Source organism: Bacillus rossius, chromosome 5 (assembly GCF_032445375.1).
Source record: "Bacillus rossius redtenbacheri isolate Brsri chromosome 5, Brsri_v3, whole genome shotgun sequence".
Taxonomy (NCBI): Eukaryota; Metazoa; Arthropoda; class Insecta; order Phasmatodea; family Bacillidae; genus Bacillus; species Bacillus rossius.
This window is the reverse complement of record NC_086333.1, coordinates 65,388,595-65,406,537: the sequence shown is the minus strand read 5'-3', so window position 1 is coordinate 65,406,537 and position 17,943 is coordinate 65,388,595. Positions and strand designations below refer to the sequence as shown.

At 42.5% G+C, this 17,943-nt stretch overlaps 1 protein-coding gene across 4 annotated transcripts in view; it reads right to left on the bottom strand.

Annotated features, from left to right (window-relative positions):
• The window catches only part of LOC134531911 (transmembrane protein 198), a 329,748-nt gene that overhangs the window by 5,517 nt on the left and 306,288 nt on the right, over window positions 1-17,943 (bottom strand). For all 4 annotated transcript variants that reach the window (XM_063367948.1, XM_063367949.1, XM_063367951.1 and 1 more), the window contains 4 exons: window positions 6,697-6,807; window positions 5,435-5,656; window positions 3,547-3,780; window positions 130-260 (listed from right to left, as the gene is read on the bottom strand). In XM_063367948.1, the coding sequence (XP_063224018.1) occupies window positions 130-260; window positions 3,547-3,780; window positions 5,435-5,656; window positions 6,697-6,807 (698 nt within the window). The remainder of the gene's footprint in view (window positions 1-129; window positions 261-3,546; window positions 3,781-5,434; window positions 5,657-6,696; window positions 6,808-17,943) is intronic.

Sequence of the window (17,943 nt, the reverse complement as noted above, 5' to 3'; positions counted from 1 at the left end):
GAATTCGAGTGAAGAAAGTAGTAGTAGAGCCAGTACGACTCCTAGCTTACAATATTGTAAGGAATATTGTACCATGTGCGGCGGTCTTTACTGGACCCGACCGGACTAGCTCGCAGTGCAACAGCATACCTGACTGATCACGTCCCCGTGCGCCGTGCGCACTTGGTAGAGGTACCGGTACTTCTTCTGGCGGAGCTCCGCCCTCTGCTCGCGAGTGCGCACTCTCTGCAGGTTGATGGTGCGGGACTTCTTGGACGGCACTGCTGCAAGCAAACAAGCGCGTGCTCCAAGCGGCAAGCAGGAGGAACCCACGTCCCACCAACACAATACAGTGTCCTCACATTAGAACATACCCTAAGAAAAACCCCCACAGTTTGAAACTTAATAATGAAAGTATTTTACATTGTAATATGTATTTTAGGGATCCGAAAATATTTACTTTAAAAACAAAGCTTCATATGACTCTTGTACCAAAAAAATCTGATTACATGAATAAAAAGGATATTCTGGTTGTGATGCTTTATGTTACGGATATTATTATCGCCTACGGTACAGTTGTGACCGATACAACTGCAGTATACCCGGTTGATTCATGAAATGTGTGTGTGGTAATGGTCACCTAGTCATACACTGTGGAAATTACTAACGACTTTCATAATTATATGCATAGAACAAGGTTCACTGAACGGCCAAAGAGACTACACGCAGATAATAAAGTGAATGTGTGCTATGCAGTCACATGCACAACTTGTTCTACATAACATTTAAGTGTGTTGTTGTTGCATTAAGATGGCTGTCAGGCTAGGTCACTATTTACAAACCACTCAAGATTTATTAAAGATGGTATGATTACAAATACCATCTAAGAGCCATTGCACTGGTCAATATGAATTTTTTTTCCATGTTTTCATCTTTAAGATCTATTCTTTGGACAGTCAAAAATGTTAAAAGGGTGATTTTACGGATTTTTTAGGTATGAGAAATTCTTCACATATAGAGAAGTGTAGGGAACATTTATCTTTAATATTCCAGCATAAAATTATAGGGTCACCATTTAAAGTCCCATAGAGCTGCGAGAAGACTATGCCAGTTTGGTGCACCAGCCTGTTTCGCCCTTAGCGCCCTCGTGGTTTCAGAGCCTCAAGCAGCTTCGTGGAACTCAAGAGCCGGTGATACTTGTTCGAGAATTCTGTCTGTATCTCAGCTCCTACTCCATGCCTACACACAACCTTGTGAGATACAATTTGCAAATCATGAAGAACAAAGCATTCTCTAAGGATTGGCAGTGGTGAATCGGGCCAGGGGGGGAGGGAGGGGGGGGGGGGTGTTTGAATGTGTACAAAGCTTCCTCCCCCCCCCCCCCCCCCGCACCAAACCCCTTCCCCTGTTCCTTTTTTAACTTGCAAAGGATAATGACATTTTCTGCGGGGGGAAATGGATTGATTTTGTAAGTTTCTGATCTCGCCCCCAACCCCCAATGTTTTTTGGTGGCCTCGTTAATCATTATTGCTAATGCATCACACTCATGGTGTAGTCATGGGTTTGATACCAACACCCCGGCATGACTCAAAATTATTAGCAATGAGTTGTAACCCAAGTGTTCCATAGCCCACCCCTATATGATCTTGGGAAGTCCTGCTACTTAAACTCCTGGGGTGTAACCCTGTGGATTTAAAACACTATCAAATCAAATTAGCTTCTGGATAGCTACTTGGGACAAGTGGCACCCATTGATCTCGCAGAACAGAAGACGAGAGGCAGGGCACTGGTGGAATAAAATACACATAATGAGTTTACTAGGTTCATACTAGACATGGGGTGGTATTTTGTAACTCAGCTGATAAGTACGTATTACATACTGATAAAACATCACAGTGTCTGTAGCAAAGAATACAAACAATTCACAACAATTCATTTCTGAGTGTTTAGTCACAATAGATGAACATCCAGTTAATTGTAGTCATGTAGTGTTTTGCAGGTAGATTTCAAATAAATACTACCTATTGTAGCAGTTACCATGGTGTGACGTGTGTGTCTCAATTTGTGGACCCGATAACTGTCGCAATTTTTCACAAATTAGTTCCCCACTGATACCTAAAATGTAGTAGTGGAAAATCTTGGTCGAATTCGTTAATGGACGATTTCTGACCAAAGGGGTAGAAATGGGAAGGTTTTTTTTTGAAAAATAGAAAAATCACTGTAATCCCCATAAAATGGAAAATATTACATCCATTTGAATGTATTATAAATTATAACTCATAGGAGTAACACCAAAATCTTTTGTCGGAATAAGTTTTTGAATTGATCAACTATAACTGCAAGGGGTTGAAAAAACAAGGGTTGGAGGAAAAAAAAAATTACAACTCCCTTCGTAGGCACAATATCAAATTTATACAAATTGTTTGTTAATCTTATATTATTTATCTAAAATATTTGTCAAACAATTTTGGTAAGACAAACCATTGTTGCAGGGGGTTCAAAAAATTAAAGGGTAGAGTTTTAAAAAATTCATAATGGACATGTTCACAAATAAATCTGTTCTCTTTTATTGTAAAACCTTATATTATTATTTACAACTTTTGTCTAAAATAATTTTTTATACGACCAACCATTACTGCAAGGGGTGGAATAAACAGGGGTTGAATGACAAAAAGTCATAACTCCCTTAGTAGGCACACTATAAAATCCATTTGAGTTGTTTGTAAACCTTATAAATATTATCAAAATGTTTGACTGAAATAATTTTTGATACATCCACCCATTGTTGCAAGGGGTGGATAAAGAGAGGTTAAAATACAAAAATAAATTAATTCCCTTATAGGCATACCCTCAAAAATGTCCACATTGTTTGATAATACAGACCATTACTGCAAGGGGTTGAAAAAAAACCTGGGGTTAAAATAATGAAATAAATAAAACTTCCCTACCATTATTATATCGAATTAATGTTTATTTTTTGTTTAACTTTTTTAAATGTTGAAAACCTTTTGTCAAAAGTACATTTTATGTAACCAAACATTACTACAAGTGTAGAAAGAAAAAAAGAGGCATTACTTTTTTAATATATGCATGTATTATCAAATACATTTTATAATTTATTGTAAAACTCCTAAACATTATCTAAAACCTCATGTTTTAGTTTGGTGATGGGCCCAGTGGCGTAGCCAGGATTTGTGTATGAGGGGTGTTAAGAAGCTAAGCATGGCCCCCCGCCCGTATTAAAGCGGGGGGGGGGGGGGGGGGGGGGGGTCCGGGGGTCCTCCCCCGGGAAAATTTGGATTTTAAGGTGTAAATTAGTGCTATTTTAGCAGTTTTCGGTAATTAAATTTAAAATATTGTGATGGTAGAAATGTTATTAATTTTAATATGAAATTTGTTTGATTGATGAATAAGAAATTAAATATTTGGTGCTAAGGAAGGGGGTGGGGGTTGGAACACCTAACCCCCCCCCCCCCCCCCCCCCCCCCCCGGCTTCGCCCCTGGATGGGCCCACATCCCGCAGAAGGAATCACTGCGTGGAACTGATTGAAATGGACGAGGACTCACGCTCCTGGTGGTAGATGCCGCGGCCGGTGACGGCCCACTGGGTCGCCATGCCGACCAGGATCATGAAGGGCCACACGGACAGGATGAGCCAGCTGAACCAGCAGGGCGGGCCGCTGTCGCGCAGCGCCACGCGGTCCCACACCCACTTCACCATCAGGAACTTCTCCACGAAGTAGTCGAGCGCCCCGGCCATGATGGCGCCGCCGTACACGCTGGTGCCGATCACCGTCAGCCCTGCCGGACAGTCAACTATCACTGCTCTCCCGCAGCCAGGATTCTGCTAGGGACTCCATTACATCAGTTTTTACGAGAAAGTTTTTCTTTCAATTTTAAAAAGAAAATTATTTGTCACATTCAAATCTCAGATATATATTTTAGTACAGTAAACTCCCTATTATCCGCGCATGCTACGAAAAAATACAGCACATAATATGTAAATCTGTATTTTATTACAAGTGAGCAAATTTGAACTCTACTGACGAGTGTATTGTGTGCAGTATACAGTAAAACGCCACAGGCAAGCCCAGTGCGACGGCGCAGATGACTCACGAAGCGGCTTTGCAACACATCGTCGGACTGCTTCACTATTTTGAGAAAACAAGACGACGATGCGCAGTTGGCTGAAAAACTTATGCTGCGGATATTCGATCAAGAATTCAGAAAAGATGTTTCCAAAGCAAGAAACAAAAACAAGTGACTGATTTTTTTCAAAAAAAGTTGTAAATTTAAAGAGTTGTGCTTTTTTAGTGTCTAATGAAGCCTCTGCTCGCTCTTTTGCAGATTATCCGCGATATTCACTATCCGCGGTGGCCCTGCCACTTAATTTCGCGGATAATCGGGAGTGTACTGTACTCCTACACAAAGAATTTGTAAGTAATGATTTTGCTTGAGAAAAGAAAACTGTACCTTTTACTATAAATACATATATGTACATTAATGTTAACAAATACATGAAACACACACATGTCAAGTTTGTATGAAAGACATTCTTACACAAGTGCAAAGTTATTATGAAATATAGACTACTTGGAAACTCAATTCCTGCCATTTCTGTGTACGAGGACTGGTATTACAATAATATTTACAAAACGGTATATGTGTAACTTTTATGTGGCTAAATTGCTGTTGCTGAGTGAGGCAGGGGGTGAAGGTGGTGTCTAAGCTGGGATGGGTAGCCTCGGCCTCTCGACATAGCTGGATCTATAACCAGAGACCCCGGGAATTTCGCGGATTCATTCAGTCGCGAGCTAGAACGCAAACATTCACACCCTCGCACTGTGTTCATGATCGGCCCGTCAGTTGTTTGGAAACGCCCGTCTACGACCGTGAGCAAACGATGCCCAGCTATAGGAGAGAAGTAAGCGAATCGGGTAGTGCCAAATAACAAGGATAAAAAAAATGTTCTCGCTGAACGGGGGAAGTGAACATGGGTCGAGCACACCTATAACTTATGAATTCTATCCTGAAGCCAGAAGAATCCTCGAAATTTCCGGGTCACTATCCATAACTAGAGACCGGAAAATTTAGCGGGTTCAATTACCTTCAGTATAGACTCCATTATCCTCTACGCACTCGGGCAAATGCCAACTGTACGTTGGCCGCTGACTTGGGAGTCGTCTCGACTGGGTGGCCTGTGATTCGACACTTCTATGAGTGAGGGTCTCTAATTGGCCTCTCAGTCCTCCAGATTAACAGCGAACCAATGGCGCAAGCAGTAAGAAGGTATAATTACTTGAATTTTAGCATAACACGAAATTTATTCATTTTTCAGGTCTCTTGTCTGTAACACATCTCCTGTTTCGCGTGTACGGCGTATTCCTAATCCACGGCCGTGGTGGCCCCTGGCCAAGAGGGCTGGGCCGACAAATGAAAGGGGTGGGAGTCGTACCTTTCTGCCAGTAGAGGTTGAGGATGGCGAACAGCAAACCCCCTCCCAGCAGCACGCCGGCGGTGGCCCACACGGAGGAAGGCTGCCAGCAGAAGGTCTCGGCCACGCCGAGCGAGATGACGGCCAGGAAGAGGCCCGTGTGGAAGCCCGTCATGAACAGCCCCACGTACTGCACCAGCATGGTGATCAGGCCGAACAGCACGCCCGCGCCCAGCGCCACGCCTGCGGGCAAGCCGACGCCGACACCTCGACACACACCTCCGTCGACAACTCCTCGCGCCCGGCTGCAAGGCCGGGTTCGTGAACTACGCAACACCGCTACACGCTGAATGTTTAATAACGTTTTGAAATACCCGTTTTTTAACTACGCAAACGCAAAAAAAAATTAAAATTGGTTGTCTGTAAAGTCGGTTCACGGACGATAGTTTAACGTGACAACGTCACAACAAAACATTGATGAAATGATTGCATACGCATACGGATACAAAGAAGTTTGATTAAAGTTGAAATAGTTTAGTTTAGTTAAAGTACTAAATTTAAAAGCTACTTTTGAAAAGCCCACCTTAACCTATTTAATATAATAGTAGATTCATAGGCCAATCGAGTGGAAGATAGATGCGGCGCAAGCGTACAATGAGCGTAACGGGACACGGCGTAACGGGACAATGTGCGTAACGGGACACTTTTTTCGTGTGTGCAGCCGGCGTTCATCGATGTATTAGACGTTGTCCCGTAAAAAAAAAGCATCAGCTAATTTTCAACGTCTTACATTTCTTCTTGTGCTTCTACCTTCCATGCCTGAAGTGAAGAGTGCAGAAGTCGCTGTCCCAGGAAAACACGACATTGCCTACTGAATCAAAAGATCTTTATGAAGATTGTAATGGACCCTAGATCAATATTTAGAGCAAACTCGGTGCTCCTAAATAACTATCGTACGATACCGAGTCTCCTGCAATACACAAATACAGACAACGCCACGCAATATACGTTGTAAGCATATTTTGTCGAAAAATGGCTGACTCATTGTTTTCAAGTTCAATTTTTTAAATGTATTTTTTACTAGAATACTTGTTTTAATTATTAACTTAACATCTTCATGTCTTTTATTTTTTTTTTCTCTCGAAATTAAGTTTTTATAAAGCTATTGCACCGACATATAACTTTTGATTTTTTCTTTTAGCAATCTTAAGAATAAAAAATTGAAACTTAGTGAGAAGCAAAGATAAAACTATATATATATTCTAAGTAATTTTGATACTCACCGGCATTTCCATAAGCTGGTAGCAGTTTCTCCTGGAGACATATCAGGTAAACAATGATGGATCCAAAAATGAAGCCGGTGAGAAACATGACAGCCTTGAAACAGCGATAACCTGAAACAATCGTGCAGAACAATAAATAAAGTACTAAGGAAATATAGGTACATTATATGAGCGTAATATAACACACCATAAATAATTTCTAAGCAAGAGTTTTCGAGTTTACTTCTTACAAACTGTCAAACTCACTCATATCTCTCTCTCTCTCTCTCTCTCTATATATATATATATATATATATATATATATATATATATATATATATATATATTATAGTATAGGTTAAATCATCGCTAAAGGAATCACTGGTACACGTAGACTGTAACAAGTGCGATGACAAATAATAAAAATATATCAGAACATTTACACTGTGACATAAATCATCCCTGTATTGGCACTCACAGATAAGTATTCGCGGCAATGGAGCAGCAGGAAGTGAAGCTACAGAAGAAAAAGGGAGTAAGTACCGCGAGAAAGACGGTGGTCGGTAAAACAACTACACAAGAGATCCTATTGTAGATTCTTTCTGCTGGCCGAGGGCTGACATCAACCCTCGAAGGTACCTCCCCCGTGGAAGGTTAGGCACCAGCAAGTCAACAGGATAATAAAGAACAAATTATGTTTAGTTTATCATTAAAATGTAAGCCTACCAACGAATGTGCATAATATTTCACAATATAATGTACGAGGGATAAACATAAAGTAAGGTCCGTTTGGGTCATTAAAAACGTAAACTCGTGAAAAAAAAAGTGTTTTATTGGCAGTTTTAGGCTTACTAACGTATCTACTTCAATTTTCCACATAATCGCCATTCATTCTTAGCACTTTTCGTATCGCTGCACCCATCTGCATGGAAGTTCGCCGCCTGGAAATTAAACCGCCTGGAAGCGCGGCTACCCGCAGTGCAGACGAGTGAAGCGGGAAGCCCGCACACGCCGGCGAGTGGTCGTGCCTGCCAGGCGTGTGACTTGCTGTGCCATCAGCTGGGGTGCTACGGCAACTGCCCCTGTGTGCGGGCTTCCCGCTTCACTCGCCTGCACTGCGGGTAGTCGCGCTTCCCGGCGCGAGACTCGCCTGCTCGCTTCGGCGATCCATCTGCTGTTTGTTGGACTGTCTTGGGAGCTGTAGCCGCGGCCGCTTTGTGGGCGACTACGAATGTTCCGTCGTCAAGCTCCCGTTGTCAACTGGTTTGATTCCCAAGCGGCAACTTCTATGCCAAGGGGATAAAATTTTTTTTTTGCAGCATTACGAACAAGTTGTTAGAACTGAATTGAGATTATGTGGAAAATGAAGCAGATATGTAGTAAACTAAAACTGCCAATAAAAACTTTTATTTGCGAGTTAATATTTTTAAGGACCAAATGGACCCTACTTTATGAATATCCCTCGTATCAATGGTATATCCACGTATTTCTAAAGCCCTGCTCAAGTTATACTTTCGGGGTAAAGACAAAAATTTCTTGCGCCGGCAAGTTGTGGAATGAATGGCCCTGCAAACGGGTTGAGGGGGGGGGGGGGGGGACGCACGATCAAAATCATATTTGGGACTGCACAAGATCTCTTTACAATATAAAAAGTCAACAAGTGGAATCGTTAATATATTTCAACCCTTGGCTTGAAATTGCCTAACAATTGAGAATTTACACATGACATGCATCAGTCGTTATTTTCGTGAAGGTGCATAGTATATAATAATCCATACGAGGCGTCGAACTCGTCGTTGACGGTTTATATACTACTTTCAACATAACGTTGAAAACCAAATTATAAATTCTACATGACTTAAAATTGCACTGTTACAATTGCAGTACATTTGCAGACTCAGAATGCGCATATAACAGACAAGGATTCTTCGTAGTTTCATATAACTGGATATTCGTGGAAACTACACGCGAAACCTTACTTCTGTGTTCGGTTGTTAACATAGTTAACATGCAGGAGGGGAGATATCTCTCCACAAACCCCTCCCCCCCCCCCCCAAATTAAAAATCTGCGTACGCTCCTCAGGACGTGTATGGAAGTAGAGAGTGTACACTGTAGACTTAATATTTTTTTTTTTTTTTTAGAATTTAATAGCCGACTACAAAAATATACTTGTGAATTCATGTTCAAAGAAATAATACCTGGAAACGATAAACCAAGACACCCGTAAATTTACGAAGCTATTTGGATATTTGTAACCAGAGTTCTTCGTAAATTTCAGATGAAATCATGATAGTGTTTTAATTATATATGTTTTAAGAAAACAGTTCTGGAGTTACAAGGTGATGAATTTGGGTCTGACTATAAAATGCTGCCTGCAAGGCATTAAAAAAAATAAAAAAAAAATAATTTAAATGAAAAAAATCTTTCTCTTTGAATCATCAGCAAAGAAAAATGACAGAAACGTTTTTAAGAACATAGGTTCATCAACAAGAAATGTCGGAAATATACCTCCATGTCAAAGCGGTGTAAGAAAAAAAAAGTTGCTTGCAGGGACATATTTATAACATCATACAGATTCCTAACCCCATATATATTTTCCTGAAAAATGTGTGATTGTGGATTTTTTTTAATACGTATGAAAATACTTGTAAGACTTAAAACGAAAAATTTGGGGGCGCAAGCAATAGGATAATTGATGCACGAATAGTTCAATTAAGTCACTAACAATTTTATTGCACTTCAAATGTGAGTTTTCCCAACGACAGCTGCTCCCCTTAAACTCCTTACTATTATCTACTGAATGCACTCCACGATTTTCGTTTTAAATCTTGCAAGTATTTTTCATACGTAAGAGAAATTATTTCATATTTTTTTAGTCACTTTTGAAACCGTGGTATATTAAAAAGTTTTTTTTTTTTTAAAGTTTAGTGTGCATCGGGTGAAAATATTTGTAGCAAAACAACTAATGTAAGGGAAGTATCGTTTCGAAATATTTTTAATTAATTGTCATTTAGGATTAGAAACTACCTGTTTTTTTTTTTTTTAGTGTTGTTCATTTGAATTTCGCACGCGGTGGTGATTAGATGATGGCCGATGTATATAAGATGGCTGTGATTCAGCTGGAATTCGCAACGGAATCGGCCGAGGCTAAGGACTCGTTTGTCAAGTAAGTGAACGTGTTCTCCTCAGTTCCTGGAAACTGCAGATAATAGGATAATACTCTTGGGGAGGGAAGAGAGAAGGCATTGGGGGCAGGACAGTCGCGCCTGGAACATTTTAGCCGCGTGTATAGTAGACTTGCTGCCAGGTCATTAAATAAAAGCAGGGACGTCCGGACAGGGGGGGCAGCAGGGGCTAGTCGCCCCCGTGCTGTTATGCATGGGGGGGGGGGGGCGAGAGAATCATTTCGCCCCCCCCCTCCTTTTCCCAGAATAAATGTTTGGTCCTAGTAGTATTTTTCTCAACCAGTAGTTACAAACTTTGCATTGATCACATTGATTAGAAAATCAAATTTATGATTGTCAATATACTGTAAAATGATTGCAAATTCCTAGATGGTATTTTATTTAAACTGTACTACATCTACTGTCAGAGTAGTAGGTATTTAATACATACTACGTCATCAAATTCTTGGAATGGTATATTTAATATTTTGGTTCTGAAACTCATTAAATAGCACAATTTTGCATCTAAAATTCCAAATTTTTCCGGACCCCCCGCTCTAGGACTGAGGTAAGTGTGATACATCTTTAAGCCCCCCCCCCCCCCCCCCCACAACTCATGAAAACGTTCCGACGTCCTTGAATAGAAGTAATTGTGAAAGAAAAAAACGCAAACATCAACGTGGGTTGTAATACCTGGTGTCAACAAGTTGTTTAATATTTTTTTAACTTTCTGAGCCATGTCTGTCAGAAATGTTTGTACCAAAGAAAGCGAGTTATTCGTGTCGCGGGGTGGAGGTGAGGATGGACAGGAACTCCTCCTGCGCGCGCCGGCGGTGGAGCTCCTGGCCGCGCCACGCGCGGAGCACCTGGAGGAGCACGTCGCGGCCCAGCGCGAAGGAGCAGGGCCAGGCGCCGGTCTCGCCCAGCAGGCGCGCGGCGCGCACGCACTCCTCGTGCGCGAGACGGCCGGGCAGCAGCACCACGCCGGCCAAGGCGGGGGGCAGGTGCCTGCGCAGCAGCCGGGCCGTGGTCTCCGGGGGGCCGAGACACCTGGTGAGCAGCAGCGCGCCTTCCAGCAGCACGCGGCGGGCCGCCAGAGCCGCCACCACCGCCGCCAGCGCCGGGCCAGGCCCCGCGTCGTCGTCGTCGTCGGTCGCGCAGGGCGGCACCTGTCCCCGGCCGTCTGGTCAGCCGGGTGGACTAGCCTCTCACACGTACCCACCTCCAGCAGGCCGGAGCAACCCCCCTGAGTCTCCCCCTGTCCTCGAGCGACGACACAGCTCCGGTTACCAGCCCGGACAGCTGGCAGAGGTTTGGGTAGGCCTCCACCGGACCACGGGTTCACTGGGTGATTGATGGGGTCCCGGTGAGATGTGGGAGAACTGGGTAGGCGCCAGCAATGCTGCGTTTTTGAGCTTTGGGATGCAGCCACTTGTCTGGTCAGCTGAGTGGGGCAAGGGGGGGTTGCGGTGGTGTCTGTGCTGGGATGGGTAGCCTCAGCCCCTGGACATTAGCTGGAACTCTAACACCTTTCCGGTTTGCGTGTGCGGCGTATCCGTACCCGCGCCCGTGGGGGCCCCCAGACCGGTAAGGCCTTACGGCTAAGAGGGCTGGGTTATCAAACAAAAATACCTTTATGGTGTCCTCGGGCTCTCGCGCGTATCCACGTCCCAGGGCTAAGACGACCCACGTGTCCCCTCAGAGCAGGGAATTGCTTATAGAAGCACCAGCTACAGTCGCACTTATCATCCCGCCCCACAAGGTTCAGTATACCATTTTGGATTTTGACGTCACGGCGGACATCTTGGATGACCTTGACCTTCAAAATTCGTCTAAATTTCCCAAAACGTCCTTAAAAAATCATAAAATAAAAAGTTCCCTACTTTGAAGGAACAATTCTATTTTTTGAGCAAAAAAATCCCGTTCACTCGCTAAAATAATGTCAAAGGCTTGAACATTCCCCAAAGAGGCTTCAATTCCCCATTCACAAGCCTCCAACAAACCTCTGGAGGGGATCTTTGATCTTGACCTAGGTCGCCGTATGGAATTCGATCATTTTGAATAGTGAGGCCACGTCCGCCAACAATGATGAGTAGAGACAGGAAATATTCGCGAATTCATTTCGAGATACGCTAAATTTCGAATAATCATACCTTCTTGTTGCATCTGCTATTGGTTCACTGCTCATCTGGAGGACTCTGAGCCAATTAGAGACCCTCAGCGAAAGAAGTAACGAATCACAAGTTACCCAGGTGACATGAACTACAACTCAACAGCCAATGGACAGGTGAAGATTTCCCGAGTATGCAGAGGATCGTGGACCCTAATGATGAGGTAACTGAAAAATTTAAGTTAGAGCAGAGGTTTTATTTTGATTTGTAACGGTTACGTGCACACATCCTTTCTTCCACTTTTCTCAACCTGTGTCTGAGGGCTACAAAAAAGTTTCATCCCATTCCTCTTTTTATTTTTTATTTTTTGGTCTTAAAGTATATCAGCACTTCGACCACGCGCCATTGACTTCAGTGCTATCGATAGTCGATGCCTGTTGCAATTGTTAAGTGTGGTATGGCTACGAGTTGCGATTTCAGAATGTGGTTTTTGATAGTTATCGGCGATAAAACTAATTTAGTGGTTAGGAAAAGTTTTTATATTACAGGTTTACTAGCCATCCTGAATAACAACATATATACTACAATGTGAATTACTATCAGAACACACTTCGACACATCCATACTGTCACTGTTCCCTGTAATGACATAAGGCAGTGACAGTCCACACGACTTGCCAGGGGCAGTCACATTTACACGCGGCACCAAAAAAACATGACGAAATAAAATTGGCTAAACGACATTATAACTGATCATAATATCCAAGCTCGTGAACCCAAAAAAAAAAAGGGCAATAGCAGAGAAACAAGAAACTTTAAGGAGGTCCCGTAAGAGAATGCTAGCAAGCATATAAAAAAATAGTTAACTTTGTTCTTATTAATACAAGCACAAATCCAAAACCACACCAATGCAAATATTCTCTCAATTTTTTACAACTTGAAACTCTTAAAAATAAATGCCAAACAATAATATTATACCAACTCGTTAAATTAAATTCCTTTAAAGATTCAGGTTTAATAATATCAACATTTATTTCTTAGCTACCCGTGCTCGGCTACTCCCATTATACGCAAATGTTATATATAATGAAGTTTTAAAAAGGTAATAACGACTATATATATTATCACCAAAATAATACTATTATATAAAAATACAAAAAGTTTATTTAACTTTGTACTTAGTTTTTTTTACTGCGTATCTTTATAGTTTATAATTTATATTTATCGGTCCCGGATTCAACTCCCGTTCAGGCATGTGTGTCCATTAGAGGTGTAAAAGTAACGAAAAAAAGCGTACCCGTATGTATTCGTTACTATAACAATTAGTACTCGTTACTATCGTATCGTTACGTTACTCGTTACTTCTGATACCGCATAACATGCTATGTTATGTTACAGCAACGAATCGAGTCGTATTGCGTACGCGTACAGTATGACGTCACGTAAATAATAATAAATCGAATATAAACGATTAACTATATTTTATAATTAACAGTTTTTTTTTAACCAAGAAACCATTAAATCTCATTAAAGCGGTTTTTTAATATTATCTCTTTTAAGATAAGGACATAAAAACGTGAAAATACGCGATAATAAAAAACAAAAACATACATATTTCTAATTTGTAAAAAATACTTTCTTACGTTGTTTCTGTTCCAATCTCAAACTTTGTCTATACACACAATACCTTTAATAAACAGTAAAAAAAACTTGGACGACGAATTTCCAAATTAAACTTTACTTAATAAACAAACATCGTTCTTTGTAACGTACGTTTTTTAATTCATCGAATAAGCGCGCGCATGCGTAAAACATACGAAAAATGCGAGTAACGAAATGCATTCGTGTGTAATGTTTCGTTACTCGGTACTAGATGGCGCAGCCGTTACTCAGTACCGAATACATACGGTTTGCTACAGCTCTAGTGTCCATTTGTATTATCTAAGTTCGCTCTCAAAAATTATGTCATAATAAAACAACACACCAGCAAGGAATAAGCCGTTACACTTCATATCATTACGAAAACTATGTTTTGCTTTCCATGTAGGCTTTTTTGTTAATATGGAAAATATTTCACTCACCCGCTCCCTCTGGTCTTAATTCCGCGGTTGGTTGGCTCGTCGGTGATGAAAATTACCAAGTCAAACATTAAAAAAAAAAAAAAAAAAAAAATGTAGAGCTGATTGGTGAGCCGAAAGTCTCAAGTTCGATTCCCAGGCAGGTCGAGGAAATACTTTTAAATGTAGTAATATCAGTGGCGGCTCCAGGAAGACTTCTCGAAAGGGGCTGTCGTACAAAGAAGAATGGAGCTGCGGGAACGTAACATAAAAAAAAAAAGGTCACCGACTGGTCTTGAAATATTACGCAACTTATGGTTTCATATACTGAACTTAAGAGGCGCGTCTGCTCAGGGGCGTATCTGCGTTGGTGCGACGCTCGCTGGTGCTTCTAGCGCGGTATCGCCTCTAAGCGCAAGGCTCTGATGGCGCGCAAGTCTTCTCGTCGTGCACGAGGAAAACTTAAGATATTTGAGCGGTAACCACGACATATAGCGGAGAAATTAAGACGAAGGTGTAATGCAAGACCCTTGAGTGCTTTCAGGATGACCACGGGATGTTTCACGCCTATACTTATTTGAAACCAGATCTCGAGTAATAATTACTTCAAAACTTGGTACGCGAATGTCATAGCTTTAATTTGATTAGGTATATCTTAAATTGGCATTCATCTGCTCAAATTATAGTATAATTAACTTATTGTTAGGCCTACGCGGTTCGTATCAGTTTCACTCACGATTTTAGTCGTATTAACTTAGAAGATAGTTTTTTTTTTTTTAATTTCTGGGCTAAACACGGTAATTCTTGTGCATATTTGAACGTTTCAGCCATTTCCACTCGCGTGACGATGGCTGCTTCACGACGAGACACGACGGACTGAGGAGTACCTCCGGGTGCAGGAGCGGCACGACGCCGTGCGCCTGGCAGGCGGCGGCGCGGCGCGCCAGCCCCCGGGCCAGCTCGGCCGCCGCCCCCGGGGAGGGCGGGAACACGGCTCGCACCCTCGCGAAGCGCACCCCGGAGGCCGCGAGGCGCCCGCAGCGCGCGGCCAGTTCGTCCTCGCCGTCCAGTCGCGAGCCCACGGCCACGCGGCGGTAGCGCAGGTGCGTCGCCAGCGGGTACGGCTGCGACCACCACCACACTCCGCCACTCCGCCACTCCGCCACTTGCCCCCCGGGGGAACAGCCCCACACCGTGGTGCCCCGAGTGCTTTAGGGGCAGGTATCAGGGTTCCCCAGCCCTTTAACGTGCTGACGTCGTGAGCTCACGAGGACAGCTCCGGTTGGAAGAGGTTGGGTAGGCCTCCACCGGACCGCGGGGTTCTGCTGGGTGATTGAGGAGTCCCAGTGTGAGGCGGGAGACTTCGGTAAGCGCCAGAAGTGATATGACAACTCCAGAGGGCTAAGGGAGCATCCAACCTGCTGGTGAACTGAGTGGGGGTAGGGGGGCCGGAGGTGGTGCATAAGCTGGCATTGGGTAGCAGCCTCAGCCTCCGTGTATAGCTTGACGGCTCTGACGCTCTTCCTGGTTGCGTATGCGGCGTATCCGCATCCGTGCCCATTGGGGGGGCCCCCAGCCTGGACATCCTTATAGGATATGAAGGCTGGGTTATCAAATAGGTTGGAGGAGAGATCATCAAAACCTGTGGTTGCTTGTACTCGTGAGCGGAGATCCCACACCCGGGGAATCAACAAGTCGTCCCTTCACCCACTGTCGGAGGTCCGCCGACCCGCCTGCGCTTGTAAAATCGTTACCATGAAAACGGGTTGGTGAACATAATGCCAAAACACGAAAGAAGCGTGTCCATTTTCCATCATGTCAAAATCTGAAGCTTTTACGGAGTGTTTTTTTTTTCCCCCACAAATGTCAAGAGCCATCGATGAACAGGGAAGATTTATTTCGCAAAATTCAAGAGTTTACTTGTCAGATGTATGGCCTTAATCGGTTAGAAAAAAAAATAACGACGCTAGGGTTGCATTGTTCCAAAAAAAACTTACAGATTTTTGGACAGTAATGATGAATTTAAGTTATTAAGTATATATTAGGCCAAAATATGTGCAATCCGTGGATGACGCGTCGTTTGGCCCCGCGCACGAAGCTCTCTGGCTGTCCTGCGAATCTGCGAACCGTATGTACTGATTTGCGCCCCTGCTCGTATTCCTCACGTCTGATTCATGTGAGTCAAATCGTAAAACGAATTACTTACAACAAATGAATCCACGATTAAAATAACATTCGGTAGTATGAAATTATATACTGATAATATTTTGTAACCTTTGTTAAGTTAAGTAGCCATAACAATAACTCTTTACATTTTGCATTTTTTTGTAACAATAGAACTAATGTAAAAAGTCCAATTTCCTAAATAAAAAAAGTTTGTTTTTTTGTGTTTGATGAAAAGTTGGTATTCCAGTGAAAATAGATCTAACTGTACAGCAAGTGTGGTCTTTTTGTCGTTTTATTTTTATTGTGCTTTTTTTTTAGATGCGTTGAGGGCGAAATTTTAGCATGCAACGGAAATGTAGTGAAATGCGCACGCATCACACAACGGAAATTTAACATGTTGAAAATCAAATGCGCATGCGCGTTTGTGAAACCGCCACAAGTAGAGGTCGTCGAAATTACGGACCCGCGTGGGACAAATGCACACGTATATGTTCACTTTCGCGACCATCGGGAAACTTACTGAGCGTATTGGTGTGCCAAATGACGCTTTATGATGGTGCTATGCTGTAATACCCTTTGTAAACCTTAGTCATAACAAGCAATAATTGCAACTTTAAAAATACCTAAGTATAAATATTTAGCCGAGAAAATGTATTTGGACCAAACAGCGTCAAATTTTTTTTTGAAAGTTGTTGGTTCTCTATAACGTTTAGCCGTATTTTATATATTTCAAAATAAAATTTGCAGTCGAAAGTATACATTAAAACAAAAATAACCCAACGACCAGGCTGGGCACAACAAGTGAAGTGATGCTGTATTTTCCAGGAATTTAGAACCTATTAAATACCAAACATTTGTGTCGCATTTTAGCCATCATAATCCAATCGTCACTATGACAGACACTGATAATTCTGCGGGTAATGATTCATAAAAAATGGGAAACTAATAACCATAATTGATTCATGTTTTCCGTCAAATTAAATAACGAATACTTTGTAAACAATATTTGAAAAAAAAACTTTTTAGTTTTCTTTTATTTGAGACCATACCAGAAAAATTACTATTTTATATTTAGAGACCGGAAAAATTCGCGAAATCATTCCTTGATAGGCTAAAATACAAATAGTTATACCTCAGTGCTGCCTCTGCTATTGGCTCACAACTCACCTGGATGACTCTGGGCCAGTGAGAAACAACCAACCAAAGCTTTATCGAATCACAGGCTGCTACGTTGGGACTTCTCACAAGACGGCAGCCAATGAGTGGGTTACATTTGACCGAGTGCACGTAGAACTATGGAGTTCATCCTGAAAGGTCATTGAACCCGCGAATTTTTCCGGTCCCTATTTATATGTTGTTCAATTTAAAAAAACAAAAACAACTAATAAGTAGAGACCTGCAAAATTCGCGGATTCAATGACCTCCAGGATAGACTCTACTACACTCTACACACTCGGGCAAATGCCACCTGTTCATTGGCTGCTGACTTGTGAGTCGTCTCGACCGAGTGTCTGTGATTCGACACTTCTTTGAGCAAGGGTCTCTAACTGGCCCTCATTACTCCGTATTAACAGCGAACCAATTGCAGAAGCAGCGCTAAGGTATGATTATTTGAATTGTAGCATATCACGAAATGAATCCGCAGAATTTCGCAGGTCTCTACTAGTAAGCAGGAAGTTTCAGTTGTGTCGCGCGTGGTTGACGGATGAGCGGGTGTCGTGTGCGAGCCTACCAGGGGCTGTTCGGCGACGGAGTCGAGCCCCTCGCGCG